This window comes from Pituophis catenifer, unplaced genomic scaffold (genome assembly GCF_029215685.1).
Source record: "Pituophis catenifer annectens isolate HBS135680 unplaced genomic scaffold, rPitCat1.0.hap2 SCAF_17, whole genome shotgun sequence".
Classification (NCBI taxonomy): Eukaryota; Metazoa; Chordata; class Lepidosauria; order Squamata; family Colubridae; genus Pituophis; species Pituophis catenifer.
The window spans coordinates 8,272,628-8,291,259 of record NW_027256897.1 but is presented as its reverse complement, the minus strand read 5'-3'; the positions used below and the strand labels follow the sequence as shown (position 1 = coordinate 8,291,259).

At 40.1% G+C, this 18,632-nt stretch overlaps 1 protein-coding gene across 1 annotated transcript in view; it reads right to left on the bottom strand.

Moving 5' to 3' along the window:
- The window catches only part of CNTRL (centriolin), a 42,230-nt gene extending 40,542 nt beyond the window's left edge, over nt 1-1,688 (bottom strand). Inside the window, exons 1-3 of the mRNA XM_070955608.1 lie at nt 1,496-1,688; nt 510-634; nt 219-349 (exon numbers count right to left, since the gene is read on the bottom strand). Of these exons, the coding sequence (XP_070811709.1) occupies nt 219-349; nt 510-634; nt 1,496-1,688 (449 nt within the window). The remainder of the gene's footprint in view (nt 1-218; nt 350-509; nt 635-1,495) is intronic.
- Between the last annotated feature and the right edge of the window lie 16,944 nt (nt 1,689-18,632).

Here is an 18,632-nt window from a genome sequence, read left to right as displayed (position 1 = left end):
CCTTTACCACAAAAGTGCTAAGATACTGAAAACTGAAACTGAGAGAGAAACTATCGGGAGTTTGTTTATAAAGAATGTGAAAGTTTATCCTTCTCATTTTGCGTTAGTCTTTGGCTGATACAAGTTTAAAAAATGGAAATAGCCTTAACTGGTTTTTAAAAAAACCTCAAGAAAAGCGTAATCTGTTTTGTAATTATTCACTCTTTTTTCTTGCTCACCTTATTTTATTGAAAGAGAGGTTGAGGTCCAATAACTTCAGAAGTTTATCCAATTTTTCAATCTTTTCGATCAGATTATGACTGAGATTTAGGACTTCCAGTTTACTACATTTCTCCAGATTTTCTATGTACTGAAAGGAATAAAAATATGGATCCATCTATTCAGCTCTGCAATCACACTATAAAGCATTAGAAAGTGTTTCTTTAGATCAGGTTTATTTGCAGAATTCCCATAATCTCTTATCTCCCTGTGGTTGATGGTTGTTAAAGTACAAAGCACCAGACACAAACCTTAAATTTCTTCCCTCCATCTTTACCAAGAGAAAGATTCAGAGCGGTTATGCGTGCCAGATTCTCTTGCTTGGTGAGCTTTTTAATAAGAGGTTCTGTTATGTATCGGATACCTGGACTGCCATCTGAAATCAATAGCAAGGTGTTTGAGGTAATAAGTGACATAGAAACTGAACAAGGAACAATATAAGCATTATCAAAGCCATAGAGGTGAATTCTGGGAGCTGAAGTCCACACATCTTAAAATGGCTGAGGTTGACAAACACTGTACTAAACATATAAGCGGCCTCTGTTAACTCCGTTAACATTCTTGGTGTCACACAATATAAAAACTTTAAAATCAAACATTTATGCACAATAGCAGGAGAAAAGCACCACCCTTCCCCTCTACCCACTTCAAATGGTGTGAACTGGCCTGAAATCCTTATGCTGGGGATAGAAATCATATTCATATCGGATGAATTGATAAGCCAAAAGAGAATTGTGAAGTACAGATAGTTCTTGATTTACAACCACAGCTGAGCCCAAAATTTCTGTTGTTAAGCAAGACAGCTGTTAAGTGAATTTGGCCCCATTTTACGACCGTTCTTGCCACCGTTGTAAAGTGAACCTCTGCATTTCTTAGTTAACAAAGTTGTTAAGTGAATCCATTGACTTTGCTTATCCGAAGGTCATAAAAGGGAATCACATGACCTCAGGACACTGCAACCATCATAACTATGAGTCAGTTGCTAAAGGTCTTAATTTTGATCATGTGAACATGGGGATACTGCAAAGGTCGTGTGAAAAATGGTCATAAATCACTTTTTTCAGTGCAGTTGCAACTTCGAACTGTCACTAAATGAATGGTTGTAAGTCGAGGACTATCTGTAGTGTATTTTTCTAAAAAAATATATATAAAAGAGCCATTGTTTAGATCTCTTAAGCAAAGTCCCTGCAGGAAAGCTGCAACGTTTTATATAATCCATCACTGATTATTACAATACCTGTATCGCTTTCTCGATCTACCTCTCCTTGATATCTTTGACCCGTTGGTTGGTGGGTCGACGGAATTCCTTCTGTGTCCAGCGGAGACGATGACCTGCTACGGATGATTGCAGGAGACTTTGGACTCCGAGAGCGGGACGGAGACATCTGTGGCTTCCCCAGGGATGTTTTCTGTGGCTGGCCTCTCCTCATCGCATAGACCTCTGCATGTCATACGGCAAAAAGCTGAAAGGAAAGAGATCTGTGCTTTCCAAGCGGCATAACCAACTTAGCAGCTGCTTCACCGTAAAATGAGAGAAGTCAGCAACTTTTAAACCGGCTCCCCTCCAAAGTATTAACCTGCCCTGCACAAACTTTTCATAATGAGGGAAATCAACTAGAAGACATGTTCCCCAAGGCGGTCTAGTTTTACAGCTCCATCTTTGCTTACTCACTGCATGCCTCTTTTCCGGAAGCTGTGGTTCCCCTTCAGCGCATAAAGACTTTAGCAGATGTTACAGTTAAAAAACTGTAAAGCTTTTGCAGTTCCAAAGAAATTTCTGTTTACTTTACTTTACTGAAGGGATTTCTGTTCAAGAAATCCCTTCAGTGCTTACCCCGATAATTTGCTTGTGTTACCTACCTTGAAGTCTCCGATTACAAGCCTAGATTGCAGATATCAAGATGACACCCTCATCTGTATCGGCAAAATGGGAACTACTTTTTTTAAAGATAAAGCCAGAGACCACAGTTTTACCTTTAGGACGGAAGCAGCTGCCTTGAAAGTAAGATCTGAGCTTGTGTTTGGAAGGCGTATAGCTAGTTCTGCTGTTCTCTACTTAGATGGACACTTATGAAAGCAGTGCCTCAATTTTATTTTGTTATTTTTTTTTTTTTAAATGTGCCTTTGATGGTTTCTATGTTCTTTCCTTTGGGCATGTTTCTACTGGTATACAAAAGAGCCAGTCATTGTTGGAAAGTAGCTTAAACTAAAATCAGGAAAAACACATAACTCGCTCTTTCGTTTTCGTTTCTCTTGCCTTGATGTACAGGTAGTCCTTGAATTACAGACCACAATTGAGCCCAGAATTTATGTCGCTAAGTGAGACATTTGTTGAGCTTTGCCTCATTTTATGACTTTTCTTACCACAGTTGTTAAGTATATCACTGCAATTGTTAAATTAGTCACACGGTTGTTAAGCAAATCTGGCTTCCCCACTGACTTTGTGTGTCAGAAGGTCACAAAAGGTGATCTTGCCAAGCACCTGAATTTTGATCACTGACCGTGGGGATGCTGCAAGGGTCATAAGTGTGAAATATGGTCATAAGTCACTTTTTTCAGTGCTGTTGTAACTTTGAACAGTCACTAAATGAATTGTTGTAAGTAGAGGACTACCTGTAACTGGGTTTGCCCAATACAAGGAATCAATCACTCACTTCTAATATGTCATCCACTTCAGGGTGCTCTGAGTAATTTATATTTCAGTGTCACTCAAGGGCAGAAAATCTGGTTAATTCCATAAACCATATTTTAACCATTAATAAATACAACCAAGACAGACATTTATTATTTTGCACTTTCGAACAAGCACTTCTTTTGAAAACATTTAACTGGGGGTGGGAAGAGTTCCTATAATAGAAAAAGGAAGAAAGAGTTTCAAATTTGGATGGATTTCTTTCAAGGGGAAAGACACCATGTATCAAAAACTCTTATTATAACAATTTAAACAGAATCCCTAAAAAGCAAAGCAAAACATACCAGTCCTGGATTTTTTTTTCTTTAAAAAAAAATACCTGGGAAAAAAATAACAATTTCAATATTTGCACAATAAAATAACAAAAGCAAAGGCTGCCTGGCAAGATTGTAACATAGTGGAGAAGATGCAAACAAAACAACAGAAAAAAGGGGTCGAATTTTAGGTGGGAAGAACCCGCGCCAAGCAGAAAATTGAAAAATTAGTACAAAATACAAATATAAAAAATAATTTTAAGAAAAAAATTATGTTTAGAGTATAAGAGACACTTTGGACTACAGTTTCCATTAGCCAGCCTTGGGGTTGGGGGAGACTGATGGGGATTGCCTCTCTTGTAACAGCCTGGTTTATGGGAACTGTAGTCCAAAGCATCTCTTACAATATAATCATAATTCTATTTATTTTATTTTTTTTGGTATTTATTAAATTTTCAGTTTTTAAAAAAAAAACAAGTGATCATTTTAAAGCAGGGAGAAAAGCTCTCCTTTGCAAGAAGGGACGATCCCTATCAGCCCCCCCACCCCACCCCGGAGGTGGCTGATGGGACTTGTAATCCAAATCACACACACAGTATAAGGCCAACTCACCCTCTCAATCCTAAAAAAACACGCTGCAAAAAAAAAATAACGGGGATATTTTTAAAAAAACCGGGCCTCCAATATTCCCGGCCTCTCATGGGACACAAGGGGAGAAGAGGATGGCTGCCTGACGGATGGGATTTGTAGTCCAAAGGGTGGGGCGAAAGGGTCCTCAGATGGGGCGGGGGGACGTGGGGGGGGCCGAAGCCTTGAGGAGAAGGCATTACGCACTCACACACACACACACACACACACACACACACTCACATACAGAGCCGCAGCCTCCAAAATCTGCCTCACCTGTGCGGCCGCGGCCCACCTGGCCGTGATGAGCCGCCTCGCGCGGCGCGCGTTGCTTCCCGCCGTCTCCATGGCAACCGCTGAGAGAGCCAGCCGCCTTTGGGCCCTTAACGCGAGGTAGGAAACAACCCGCGCGCGCTCCCCTGTGTGCGCGTGCGCACGAGCTCGCGCTCGAGCTCGAGAGAGCGCGCTTTCCCGCCCAAGCGCCCTCGGGAGACGCCGCCCTCGGGGATCTTTCCCCACGCCCACCTCGCCCCGCCATTGGCTGCTCTGAAAACCCGTCCCTCGGATTGGCCGAGAGTCCCTCTCTCCGAGGGGCGGGGCGGGAGCATTTAAAAACTCGGCGGGCTCCTCAGCTGTGTCTAAAAATTAGCAAGCTGCGCTGCCGAAGCGGTAGCGCTCTCTCGTTCCTTGAAAGGGACGATGCTGTGGGGCGCCGTAGAGGCTAAAAAATAGAGAGATAGAAATAGAAATAGATAGATAGATAGATTTCAACGGCGCCTCGCAGCCCAAGACCTCGAGCTCGAGGCCGGGCAGGGCCTTTTGAGCTTTTGAGGTAATTTCTACCTGAGACTTTTTATATGTTGTAGGATACTGAGGGGAGCGCGAGTTCTTTAGATAATTAATAGTCTTTATTGTTTCTCGGGGAGTAAAGGATAGTTCCTGTGGTAATTTTAACCACGGTGTGTATTTTTAGGAGTAAAAAAACGCCAGGGGCGGTTTTTGAGGTAATATCTCAACAGTAGTGTTATTTAAAGGACTCCCTCAGGTGACTGTAGATAGTTATTTCAGTCTTACCAATACGGTTTCCCTCAGGGAATAACGCAAACCAATGAAGTGATTCTAGTCAAGGCTCAAGTTCTTAAAATACTTGTAGAACCTGAGGTAATAGCCAAGTCCTGTTAAAAAAGGACCAAACCGCCACAGGTGAATAAGAGTTAAAAAGAGCTTTATAGGTAAAATTGCCTCAGGAGCTGACCTCGCTTAGGAATAAAGTCGACTCTTGGGACCTGAGGAAATTTTAGTCAAGGTGCCTTAAAAGAAGCAAATGTGTGGAGGACTTTAGTTACTTCAAGTAACTAAAGATAAAAAATTAAAATTGCTTCAGGTCCAGGAGTTGCCCTTACTTTCTTCAAATAAACTCTGCTCCTGAGGTAATTTTAGTCAAAGGCTCCTTAAAAAGAAGCAAACTTCAAGTCAACTAAAAGCAAAAGTTAACTAAAATTACTTCAGGTTCAGGAGTTAAGCTTACTTTCTTCAAATAAAGTCAGTTCTTGAAAACTGAGGTAAATTTAGCCAAGGCTCAAGTTCTTAAAAGACAGGTGGAACCTGAGGTAATCTCAGCCATGTCCTTTTAAAAGGACCAAACCACCATAGGTGAATAAGAGTTAAAATGAGCTTTTTGGAGTAAAGTCTGAGGTAATAATAGCCATATTCTTGCAGATTTTTTAAAAAAGCACTGCAAGTAAGTGGAGGGGAAAGTTAGTTAAAATTACTTCAGCAGCTGATTTGACTCTGAGGATTAATGCTGAGGCAATTTTAGCCAGGTGCAGTTAAAAGGGCTAGACTACCACAGGTGAACAAGCATTAAAATTATCTTAAAGGCAAAATTGCTTCAGCACCTGGAGGTTCCCTTACTTTCTTGAATAAAGTCAACTCTTGGGACTTGAGGAAATTTTAATCAAGACTCAAGTCCTTAAAAGTAGCAAAAGATGTACAGGACTAGTTACTTCAAGTAACTAAAGGCAAAAATTAACAAAAATTGCTTCAGGTCCAGGAATTGAGCTTACTTTCTTCAAATAAAGTCAGTTCTTGAGGAAATTTTAGCCAGGGCTCAAGTTCTTAGAGTGGTCTAAAAGACTGGTGGAACCTGAGGTACTCTCAGCTATATCCTTTTAAAAGGACTGTGGTGGACTGAACCACCACAGGTGAATACGAGTTAAAATTAGCTTTAAAAGGTAAAATTGCCTCAGGAACTGACAATGCTCTCAGGAATAAAGTGAATTCTTGAGGCCTGAGGTAATTTTAGCCGAGGCTCAAGTTCTTAGAGTAAAATACTGATGGAACCTGAGGTAATTTCAGCCATGTCCTTTTAAAAGGACCGAACCACCACAGGTGAATAAGAGTTAAATTAGCTTTGGAATAAAGTCTGAGGTAATAATAGCCATGTCCTTGCAGACTAAAGAGTACTGTAAGTAAGTGGAGGGGAAAGTTAATTAAAATTACTTCAGGGCCCAGGAGTTAGGCGTTGATTTGACTCTGAGGAATAAGGCTGAGGCAATTTTAGCCAGGTGCATTAGCTTAATTAGCTTAATTACATAGCTTAAAGGCAAAATTGCTTCAGTACCTGGAGTTGCCCTTGGTTTCTTGAGTAAAGTCAACTCATGGGATCTGAGGAAATTTTAGTCAAGGCTCAAGTCCTTAAAAGAAGCAAATATGTATAGGACTAGTTACTTCAAGTAACTAAAGGCAAAAAATTAACTAAAATTGCTTCAGGTCCATGAATTAACTTTCTTGAAATAAAGTGAGCTCTTCAGGACTGAGGTAATTTTAGTCAAGGCTCAAACTCTTTAGCCAAGGCTTTTACTCTTAAGAGTAAAAGACTGGTGGAACCTGAGTAATCTCAGCCATATTAAAGGGACTAAACTACCCTAGGCGAGTAAGAGTTAACATTAGCTTTAAAAGGTAAAATTGCCTCAGGAGCTGACAATGGTCTCATGAATACAGTGAATTCTTGGCGCCTGAGGTAATTTTAACCAAGGCTCAAGTCCTTAAAAGAAGCAAAACTTGTAACAGGACTAGCTACTTCAAGTATCTAATAGTTAAACTTAACTAAAATTACTTCAAGTCCAGGAGCCAACCTTACTTTCTTGGAGGAAGGTAAACTGTCAAGACATGAGGCAATTTTAGGGATGCTTCCTGATCCCCGAGAGTAAGAGAAACTGCTGGGATTAGAGGCCTTTACAGTAGGAACAGTAAAACCTGTGGTCTGAGATATTCTCAAGGGCACAAGGTTCCAATTCATTCTATCATGCTTTCTTTCACTTGTAGGATAAAGCATATAAAAGCCCCTTTGTAAAATTACTTGATTGGTTTTCTAGTCTCTGAACATTAGTTGGTCATTTGGTGACATTGATCTTTTTTATCTCAAAGGCATGAATCCAAACTAGACGAAGAAGAAGACATCAACAGTAAGACAGATGGTTTCATTCACTCTCCAATATATACCAGTAATGAAAGTGAGGAAGCCTGGCAGGTACTGTTTGCAACATGTTTATTACTGCAAAAATCTTTGGGCCTTGCTAAAGTTTACTCTAAGGCTTGCTTTAGCAAAGATTTTAAAAAAACATTACAAAGTATCACAACATATGTAACAAACTACATAAGTATCAAAACATTTCTGATGCAACATAATATTGGATATTGGCTCTGATTCTTAGAACCAGAGAGGCCCGCACAAGCATTCCACATATAAACACAGCCTGGAGATAGGGGTTATGCCCCTACTTATAGAGGTCTTTCAGTCCCTGAACTTCCACTCTTGACGCTCACACTGAATGAGCCTGGGAGCGCTACCTGTCTCATTGAGTCTGTGAGCAGAAACTGTGGGAGACTCACACTGGAAGTCCTCTCTGGGAGAGGACTCCCTTTCAGTCCCTGAGCAAGCAGTGAGGGTGAATCACATTGGAAGAGACAACAGCGCTCAGCTAGAAGCCTCCTCCAGTGCGTGAGGACCCCCTCAGTGAGACTCAGACTGCAAGGGAATCCTTTGGGATCACCTCCCTCCCACCTTCAAACCCTTAGAAATAATGCCAGTGCCAGCCAGACTTCTTAGAACTGAAAATGAACCTTGTGATACAATTTGATACGAGGTATACCATTAAAGGAGACTATTTGTGGCACTATTTCTTGTTAGGTTCTTTGGAAGTTCCTTGATTAGGGCATTGTAGGGTTATTACAATGCTCACCTGTATGGTTTTTGGAAGTGCAGTTACACGAAATTGCAAACATCAGCAATTCTCATCTTTGAGCAGTGTTTCTAGCATGTACAAGGACACAGGGTGAAACAATGTATAACCTGTAACATTTGCCGCTTTCAGTGTATCTTGTGTAGCTATCATCGTTAACTCTAACCCTAACCCTAACCCTAACCCTAACCCAAAACTATTTAATTTGATTTTAATTCCACTTTTAAATTTTGTATCTATGTATTTTATTGTTTGGCTGTGCACCGCCCTGAGTCCTTCGGGAGTAGGGCGGTATAGAAATAAAATAAAATAAATAAATAAATAAAAAATTATAGAGTTTAGAGATTTCTGCCTGGCATCACTAGCCATGGTGATGCTTCTTAGAACCAGAAAGCAAAACAATGATAAATAATAGATTTATCTGGCATAATTTTAGCCACCGTGATGGTTCTTAGAACCAGAAAGAAAACCTCAATGGCCATTTTTAATGCTAGGTGTGGCCAGTGATAGATAATAATTTCATACCTTTCTTGCCTGGCGTAAATTTAGCCACAGTGATGGTTCTTAGAACCAGAAAGAAAACCTCAATGGCCATTTTTAATGCTAGGTGTGGCCAGTGATAGATAATAATTTCATACCTTTCTTGCCTGGCATAAATTTAGCCACAGTGATGGTTCTTAGAACCAGAAAGGAAACCTAAACGGACATTTTTAATGCTAGGTATGGCTGCTGATAGATAATAAATTTCATACCTTTCTTGCCTGGCATAATTTTAGCCACAATGATGGTTCTTAGAACCAGAAAGAAAACCTCAACGGCCATTTTTAATGCTAGGTGTGACTGTTGATCGATATAGGCTATAGTTTTCTGCCTGGCACCACCTTAGCTAAGGCAATGGTTCTTAGAACCAGAAAAACTCAATGGCCATTTTTAATGTTTGGTATGGCAAATGAAAAATAATGGACTTGAGAGGGTTCTTGCCTGGCGTAATTTTAGCCAGCGTGATGGTTTTTAGAACCCAAAACAACCTCAACTGCCATTTTTAATGTTAGCCATGGCTGGTGATTAGAAATATATTTTATACCTTTTTGGTATAATTCTAGCCCTGGAACTGGTTATTAGACCCAGAAAGGAATATGTATTGGCCATTTTTAATGCTAGGTATGGCCAGTGATTGATAATAGATTTCATAGCTTTCTTGCCTGGCGTAAATTTAGCCCTGGCATTGGTTCTTAAAACCAGAAAGGAAAACTCAATGGCCATTTTTAATGCTAGGTATGGCCTGTGATTGATAATAGATTTCATAGCTTTCTTGCCTGGCATAATTTTAGCCCTGGCACTGGTTCTTGGAACCAGAAAGAAAACCTCAATGGCCCTTTTTAATGCTAGGAATGGGGTGTTGATAGATTATGCCTGGCATAACTTTAGCCAGCACAATGGTTCTTAGAACCAGAAAGAAAACCTCAGTGGCCATTTTTAATGCTAGATGTGGCTGGTGATCTGTAATATATTTTATATCTTTTTTGCCTGGCATAATTTTAGCCCTGGCACTGGTTCTTAAAACCAGAAAGGAAAACTTAATGGCCATTTTTAATGCTAGGTATGGCCTGTGATTGATAATAGATTTCATAGCTTTCTTGCCTGGAATAAATTTAGCCCTGGCAGTGGTTCTTAGAACCAGAAAGAAAACCTCAATGGAACTTTTTAATGCTACGTGTGGCTGTTGATTGATTATAGATTTTATACTTTTCTGCCTGGCATTACGTCAGCTAAGGCAATGGTTCTTAGAACCAGAAAATCTCAATGGCCATTTTTAATGGCCATTGGTATGGCCAATGAAAAATAATGGACTTGAGAGTGCTCTTGCCTGGCGTAATTTTAGCCATGGCGATGGTTTTTAGAACCCAAAAAAACCTCAACTGCCATTTTTAATGCTAGATGTGGCTGGTGATCTGTAATATATTTTATATCTTTTTTGCCTGGCATAATTTTAGCCCTGGCACTGGTTCTTAGAACCAGAAAGGAAAACTTAATGGCCATTTTTAATGCTAGGTATGGCCTGTGATTGATAATAGATTTCATAGCTTTATTGCCTGGCGTAAATTTAGCCCTGGTAGTGGTTCTTAGAACCAGAAAGAAAACCTCAATGGACCTTTTTAATGTTTTGCATGGCCAATGATTAATAGATTTGAGAGTGCTCTTGCCTGGCGTAATTTTAGCCATGGCGATGGTTTTTAGAACCCAAAAAAAACTCAACTGCCATTTTTAATGCTAGATGTGGCTGGTGATCTGTAATATATTTTATATCTTTTTTGCCTGGCATAATTTTAGCCCTGGCACTGGTTCTTAGAACCAGAAAGGAAAACTTAATGGCCATTTTTAATGCTAGGTATGGCCTGTGATTGATAATAGATTTCATAGCTTTCTTGCCTGGCGCAAATTTAGCCCTGGCACATCGCCATGGCGATGTTCCTCGAAAGAGACAACGCTTCCTGGGCACGACTCAGGAAGAAAGGAAAGCGAAAGAAGAAAAAAGTGAAATGAATGAAAACCTCAACAGCCTGTTTAATGCTAGGTGTGGCTGTTGATCGATTATAGACTTTATACTTTTCTGCCTGGCATTACGTTAGCTAAGCAATGGTTCTTAGAACCAGAAAATCTCAATGGCCATTTTTAATGTTTGGTATGGCCAATGAAAAATAATGGACTTGAGAGTGTTCTTGCCTGGCGTAATTTTAGCCATGGCGATGGTTTTTCGAACCAAAAAAAAAACTCAACTGCCATTTTTATTGCTAGATGTGGCTGGTGATCTGTAATATATTTTATATATTTTATGCCTGGCATAATTTTAGCCCTGGCACTGGTTCTTAGAACCAGAAAGGAAAACTGAATGGCCATTTTTAATGCTAGGTATGGCCTGTGATTGATAATAGATTTCATAGCTTTCTTGCCTGGCGTAATTTTAGCCCTGGCAGTGGTTCTTAAAACCCGAAAGAAAACCTCAATGGCCCTTTTTAATTTTTTGCATGGCCAATGATTAATAGATTTGAGAGTGTTCTTGCCTGGCGTAATTTAGCCATGGCGATGGTTCTTAGAACTGGAAAGGCAACCTCAATGGCACTTTTCTAATGTTAGATGTGGCCATTGATCCACAAAAGATTTTATAGCTTTGTAGCTTTAGAAACTCAGGGGAGGAACAATTGCACTCTTGCTGCCAAATGTTCCTCGAAAGAGACAACGCTTCCTGGGCACGACTCAGGAAGAAAGGAAAGCGAAAGAAGAAAAAAGAAGGAAGAAAGAAGAGTTCAAGAAAACGTCTGAAGCTCCAGCTCTGTTGCCTTTGGCTGTGATGTGGCCTTATGCGCTGTGAGGTAAGCCTTTGTGACTTGTCTTCTTCAAAGTTTTGGGATAATGGAGGGAAGTGGATGGCCTTTCAGTTCTTGACGGTCCGTTCTTGCTAGGTCAGTAAGGGAAACACCTGCCTCTGAGGTAATAGTAATAGTAATCATAGGGGATTGTGCATTCTTAGGACGGCAGTTGAAATAATGTTGTTGTTTTTATCTCAAAAGCACCTACTACAGCAATATTAGGAGACAGAAGATTCATTCGTCAGCCTGCAGTGTTGAGGATGAAAATGGAAGAAGAAGGAACAGAAATCAAGAATGAACATGATCTTCATGAAAAAGACGACTTCACCAAGTAAATCAAAACTGTAGATATAAGATTTTATACCTTTCTGGCCTGGCGTAAATTTAGCCGCCAGAATGATTCTTAGAACCGGAAAGGAAACTTCAACGGCCCTTTTTAATGCCAGTTGTGGCTGTTGAACGATTATAGAGTTTATAGATTTTTGCCTGCCATAATTTTAGCATGGCGATGGTTCTTAGAACCAGAAATGAAACTTCAGTGGCCTCTTAAAATGCTAGGCTTGGCTGTTGATCAATTATAGAGTTTAGAGATTTCTGCCTGGCATCACTTTAGCCAGGAGGGTGATGGTTCTTTGAACCTGAATGAAAACCTCAACAGCCTGTTTAATGCTAGGTGTGGCTGTTGATCGATTATAGGCTTTATACTTTTCTGCCTGGCATTACGTTAGCTAAGGCAATGGTTCTTAGAACCAGAAAATCTCAATGGCCATTTTTAATGTTTGGTATGGCCAATGAAAAATAATGGACTTGAGAGTGTTCTTGCCTGGCGTAATTTTAGCCATGGCGATGGTTTTTCGAACCAAAAAAAAACTCAACTGCCATTTTTAATGCTAGATGTGGCTGGTGATCTGTAATATATTTTATATATTTTATGCCTGGCATAATTTTAGCCCTGGCACTGGTTCTTAGAAACAGAAAGGAAAACTGAATGGCCATTTTTAATGCTAGGTATGGCCTGTGATTGATAATAGATTTCATAGCTTTCTTGCCTGGCGTAAATTTAGCCCTGGCAGTGGTTCTTAGAACCAGAAAGAAAACCTCAATGGCCCTTTTTAATGTTTTGCATGGCCAATGATTAATAGATTTGAGAGTGTTCTTGCCTGGCGTAATTTAGCCATGGCGATGGTTCTTAGAACTGGAAAGGCAACCTCAATGGCACTTTTCTAATGTTAGATGTGGCCATTGATCCACAAAAGATTTTATAGCTTTGTAGCTTTAGAAACTCAGGGGAGGAACAATTGCACTCTTGCTGCCAAATGTTCCTCGAAAGAGACAACGCTTCCTGGGCACGACTCAGGAAGAAAGGAAAGCGAAAGAAGAAAAAAGAAGGAAGAAAGAAGAGTTCAAGAAAACGTCTGGAGCTCCAGCTCTGTTAGCCTTTGGCTGTGATGTGGCCTTATGCGCTGTGAGGTAAGCCTTTGTGACTTGTCTTCTTCAAAGTTTTGGGATAATGGAGGGAAGTGGATGGCCTTTCAGTTCTTGACGGTCCGTTCTTGCTAGGTCAGTAAGGGAAACACCTGCCTCTGAGGTAATAGTAATAGTAATCATAGTGGATTGTGCATTCTTAGGACGGCAGTTGAAATAATGTTGTTGTTTTTATCTCAAAAGCATCTACTACAGCATCTTAGAAGACAGAAGATTCATTCGTCAGCCTGCAGTGTTGAGGATGAAAATGGAAGAAGAAGGAACGGAAATCAAGAATGAACATGATCTTCATGAAAAAGACGACTTCACCAAGTAAATCAAAACTGTAGATACTAGATTTTATACCTTTCTGGCCTGGCGTAAATTTAGCCGCCAGAATGATTCTTAGAACCGGAAAGGAAACTTCAACGGTCCTTTTTAATGCAAGTTGTGGCTGTTGAACGATTATAGATTTTATAGATTTTTGCCTGCCATAATTTTAGCATGGTGATGGTTCTTAGAACCAGAAATGAAAGTTCAGTGGCCTTTTAAAATGCTAGGCATGGCTGTTGATCAATTATAGAGTTTAGAGATTTCTGCCTGGCATCACTTTAGCCAGGAGGGTGATGGTTCTTTGAACCTGAATGAAAACCTCAACAGCCTGTTTAATGCTAGGTGTGGCTGCTGATCGATTATAGACTTTATACTTTTCTGCCTGGCATTACGTTAGCTAAGCAATGGTTCTTAGAACCAGAAAATCTCAATGGCCATTTTTAATGTTTGGTATGGCCAATGAAAAATAATGGACTTGAGAGTGTTCTTGCCTGGCGTAATTTTAGCCATGGCGATGGTTTTTCGAACCCAAAAAAAACTCAACTGCCATTTTTAATGCTAGATGTGGCTGGTGATCTGTAATATATTTTATATATTTTATGCCTGGCATAATTTTAGCCCTGGCACTGGTTCTTAGAACCAGAAAGGAAAACTTAATGGCCATTTTTAATGCTAGATATGGCCTGTGATTGATAATAGATTTCATAGCTTTCTTGCCTGGCGTAAATTTAGCCCTGGCACTGGTTCTTAAAACCAGAAAGGAAAACTCAATGGCCATTTTTAATGCTAGGTATGGCCTGTGATTGATAATAGATTTCATAGCTTTCTTGCCTGGCATAATTTTAGCCCTGGCACTGGTTCTTAGAACCAGAAAGAAAACCTCAATGGCCCTTTTTAATTTTTTGCATGGCCAATGATTAATAGATTTGAGAGTGTTCTTGCCTGGCGTAATTTAGCCATGGCGATGGTTCTTAGAACTGGAAAGGCAACCTCAATGGCACTTTTCTAATGTTAGATGTGGCCATTGATCCACAAAAGATTTTATAGCTTTGTAGCTTTAGAAACTCAGGGGAGGAACAATTGCACTCTTGCTGCCAAATGTTCCTCGAAAGAGACAACGCTTCCTGGGCACGACTCAGGAAGAAAGGAAAGCGAAAGAAGAAAAAAGAAGGAAGAAAGAAGAGTTCAAGAAAACGTCTGAAGCTCCAGCTCTGTTAGCCTTTGGCTGTGATGTGGCCTTATGCGCTGTGAGGTAAGCCTTTGTGACTTGTCTTCTTCAAAGTTTTGGAATAATGGAGGGAAGTGGATGGCCTTTCAGTTCTTGACGGTCCGTTCTTGCTAGGTCAGTAAGGGAAACACCTGCCTCTGAGGTAATAGTAATAGTAATCATAGGGGATTGTGCATTCTTAGGACGGCAGTTGAAATAATGTTGTTGTTTTTATCTCAAAAGCATCTACTACAGCATCTTAGAAGACAGAAGATTCATTCGTCAGCCTGCAGTGTTGAAGATGAAAATGGAAGAAGAAGGAACGGAAATCAAGAATGAACATGATCTTCATGAAAAAGACGACTTCACCAAGTAAATCAAAACTGTAGATACTAGATTTTATACCTTTCTGGCCTGGCGTAAATTTAGCCGCCAGAATGATTCTTAGAACCGGAAAGGAAACTTCAACGGCCCTTTTTAATGCCAGTTGTGGCTGTTGAACGATTATAGAGTTTATAGATTTTTGCCTGCCATAATTTTAGCATGGCGATGGTTCTTAGAACCAGAAATGAAACTTCAGTGGCCTCTTAAAATGCTAGGCTTGGCTGTTGATCAATTATAGAGTTTAGAGATTTCTGCCTGGCATCACTTTAGCCAGGAGGGTGATGGTTCTTTGAACCTGAATGAAAACCTCAACAGCCTGTTTAATGCTAGGTGTGGCTGTTGATCGATTATAGGCTTTATACTTTTCTGCCTGGCATTACGTTAGCTAAGGCAATGGTTCTTAGAACCAGAAAATCTCAATGGCCATTTTTAATGTTTGGTATGGCCAATGAAAAATAATGGACTTGAGAGTGTTCTTGCCTGGCGTAATTTTAGCCATGGCGATGGTTTTTCGAACCCAAAAAAAACTCAACTGCCATTTTTAATGCTAGATGTGGCTGGTGATCTGTAATATATTTTATATATTTTATGCCTGGCATAATTTTAGCCCTGGCACTGGTTCTTAGAACCAGAAAGGAAAACTGAATGGCCATTTTTAATGCTAGGTATGGCCTGTGATTGATAATAGATTTCATAGCTTTCTTGCCTGGCGTAAATTTAGCCCTGGCAGTGGTTCTTAGAACCAGAAAGAAAACCTCAATGGCCATTTTTAATGTTTTGCATGGCCAATGATTAATAGATTTGAGAGTGTTCTTGCCTGGCGTAATTTAGCCATGGCGATGGTTCTTAGAACTGGAAAGGCAACCTCAATGGCACTTTTCTAATGTTAGATGTGGCCATTGATCCACAAAAGATTTTATAGCTTTGTAGCTTTAGAAACTCAGGGGAGGAACAATTGCACTCTTGCTGCCAAATGTTCCTCGAAAGAGACAACGCTTCCTGGGCACGACTCAGGAAGAAAGGAAAGCGAAAGAAGAAAAAAGAAGGAAGAAAGAAGAGTTCAAGAAAACGTCTGAAGCTCCAGCTCTGTTAGCCTTTGGCTGTGATGTGGCCTTATACGCTGTGAGGTAAGCCTTTGTGACTTGTCTTCTTCAAAGTTTTGGGATAATGGAGGGAAGTGGATGGCCTTTCAGTTCTTGACGGTCCGTTCTTGCTAGGTCAGTAAGGGAAACACCTGCCTCTGAGGTAATAATAATAGTAATCATAGGGGATTGTGCATTCTTAGGACGGCAGTTGAAATAATGTTGTTGTTTTTATCTCAAAAGCATCTACTACAGCATCTTAGAAGACAGAAGATTCATTCGTCAACCTGCAGTGTTGAAGATGAAAATGGAAGAAGAAGGAACGGAAATCAAGAATGAACATGATCTTCATGAAAAAGACGACTTCACCAAGTAAATCAAAACTGTAGATACTAGATTTTATACCTTTCTGGCCTGGCGTAAATTTAGCCGCCAGAATGATTCTTAGAACCGGAAAGGAAACTTCAACGGTCCTTTTTAATGCCAGTTGTGGCTGTTGAACGATTATAGATTTTATAGATTTTTGCCTGCCATAATTTTAGCATGGTGATGGTTCTTAGAACCAGAAATGAAAGTTCAGTGGCCTTTTAAAATGCTAGGCATGGCTGTTGATCAATTATAGAGTTTAGAGATTTCTGCCTGGCATCACTTTAGCCAGGAGGGTGATGGTTCTTTGAACCTGAATGAAAACCTCAACAGCCTGTTTAATGCTAGGTGTGGCTGCTGATCGATTATAGACTTTATACTTTTCTGCCTGGCATTACGTTAGCTAAGCAATGGTTCTTAGAACCAGAAAATCTCAATGGCCATTTTTAATGTTTGGTATGGCCAATGAAAAATAATGGACTTGAGAGTGTTCTTGCCTGGCGTAATTTTAGCCATGGCGATGGTTTTTCGAACCCAAAAAAAACTCAACTGCCATTTTTAATGCTAGATGTGGCTGGTGATCTGTAATATATTTTATATATTTTATGCCTGGCATAATTTTAGCCCTGGCACTGGTTCTTAGAACCAGAAAGGAAAACTTAATGGCCATTTTTAATGCTAGATATGGCCTGTGATTGATAATAGATTTCATAGCTTTCTTGCCTGGCGTAAATTTAGCCCTGGCACTGGTTCTTAAAACCAGAAAGGAAAACTCAATGGCCATTTTTAATGCTAGGTATGGCCTGTGATTGATAATAGATTTCATAGCTTTCTTGCCTGGCATAATTTTAGCCCTGGCACTGGTTCTTAGAACCAGAAAGAAAACCTCAATGGCCCTTTTTAATTTTTTGCATGGCCAATGATTAATAGATTTGAGAGTGTTCTTGCCTGGCGTAATTTAGCCATGGCGATGGTTCTTAGAACTGGAAAGGCAACCTCAATGGCACTTTTCTAATGTTAGATGTGGCCATTGATCCACAAAAGATTTTATAGCTTTGTAGCTTTAGAAACTCAGGGGAGGAACAATTGCACTCTTGCTGCCAAATGTTCCTCGAAAGAGACAACGCTTCCTGGGCACGACTCAGGAAGAAAGGAAAGCGAAAGAAGAAAAAAGAAGGAAGAAAGAAGAGTTCAAGAAAACGTCTGAAGCTCCAGCTCTGTTAGCCTTTGGCTGTGATGTGGCCTTATGCGCTGTGAGGTAAGCCTTTGTGACTTGTCTTCTTCAAAGTTTTGGGATAATGGAGGGAAGTGGATGGCCTTTCAGTTCTTGACGGTCCGTTCTTGCTAGGTCAGTAAGGGAAACACCTGCCTCTGAGGTAATAATAATAGTAATCATAGGGGATTGTGCATTCTTAGGACGGCAGTTGAAATAATGTTGTTGTTTTTATCTCAAAAGCATCTACTACAGCATCTTAGAAGACAGAAGATTCATTCGTCAACCTGCAGTGTTGAAGATGAAAATGGAAGAAGAAGGAACGGAAATCAAGAATGAACATGATCTTCATGAAAAAGACGACTTCACCAAGTAAATCAAAACTGTAGATACTAGATTTTATACCTTTCTGGCCTGGCGTAAATTTAGCCGCCAGAATGATTCTTAGAACCGGAAAGGAAACTTCAACGGTCCTTTTTAATGCCAGTTGTGGCTGTTGAACGATTATAGATTTTATAGATTTTTGCCTGCCATAATTTTAGCATGGCGATGGTTCTTAGAACCAGAAATGAAACTTCAGTGGCCTCTTAAAATGCTAGGCTTGGCTGTTGATCAATTATAGAGTTTAGAGATTTCTGCCTGGCATCACTTAAGCAGGAGGGTGATGGTTCTTTGAACCTGAATGAAAACCTCAACAGCCTGTTTAATGCTAGGTGTGGCTGCTGATCGATTATAGTCTTTATACTTTTCTGCCTGGCATTACGTTAGCTAAGGCAATGGTTCTTAGAACCAGAAAATCTCAATGGCCATTTTTAATGTTTGGTATGGCCAATGAAAAATAATGGACTTGAGAGTGTTCTTGCCTGGCGTAATTTTAGCCATGGCGATGGTTTTTCGAACCCAAAAAAAACTCAACTGCCATTTTTAATGCTAGATGTGGCTGGTGATCTGTAATATATTTTATATATTTTATGCCTGGCATAATTTTAGCCCTGGCACTGGTTCTTAGAACCAGAAAGGAAAACTGAATGGCCATTTTTAATGCTAGGTATGGCCTGTGATTGATAATAGATTTCATAGCTTTCTTGCCTGGCGTAAATTTAGCCCTGGCAGTGGTTCTTAGAACCAGAAAGAAAACCT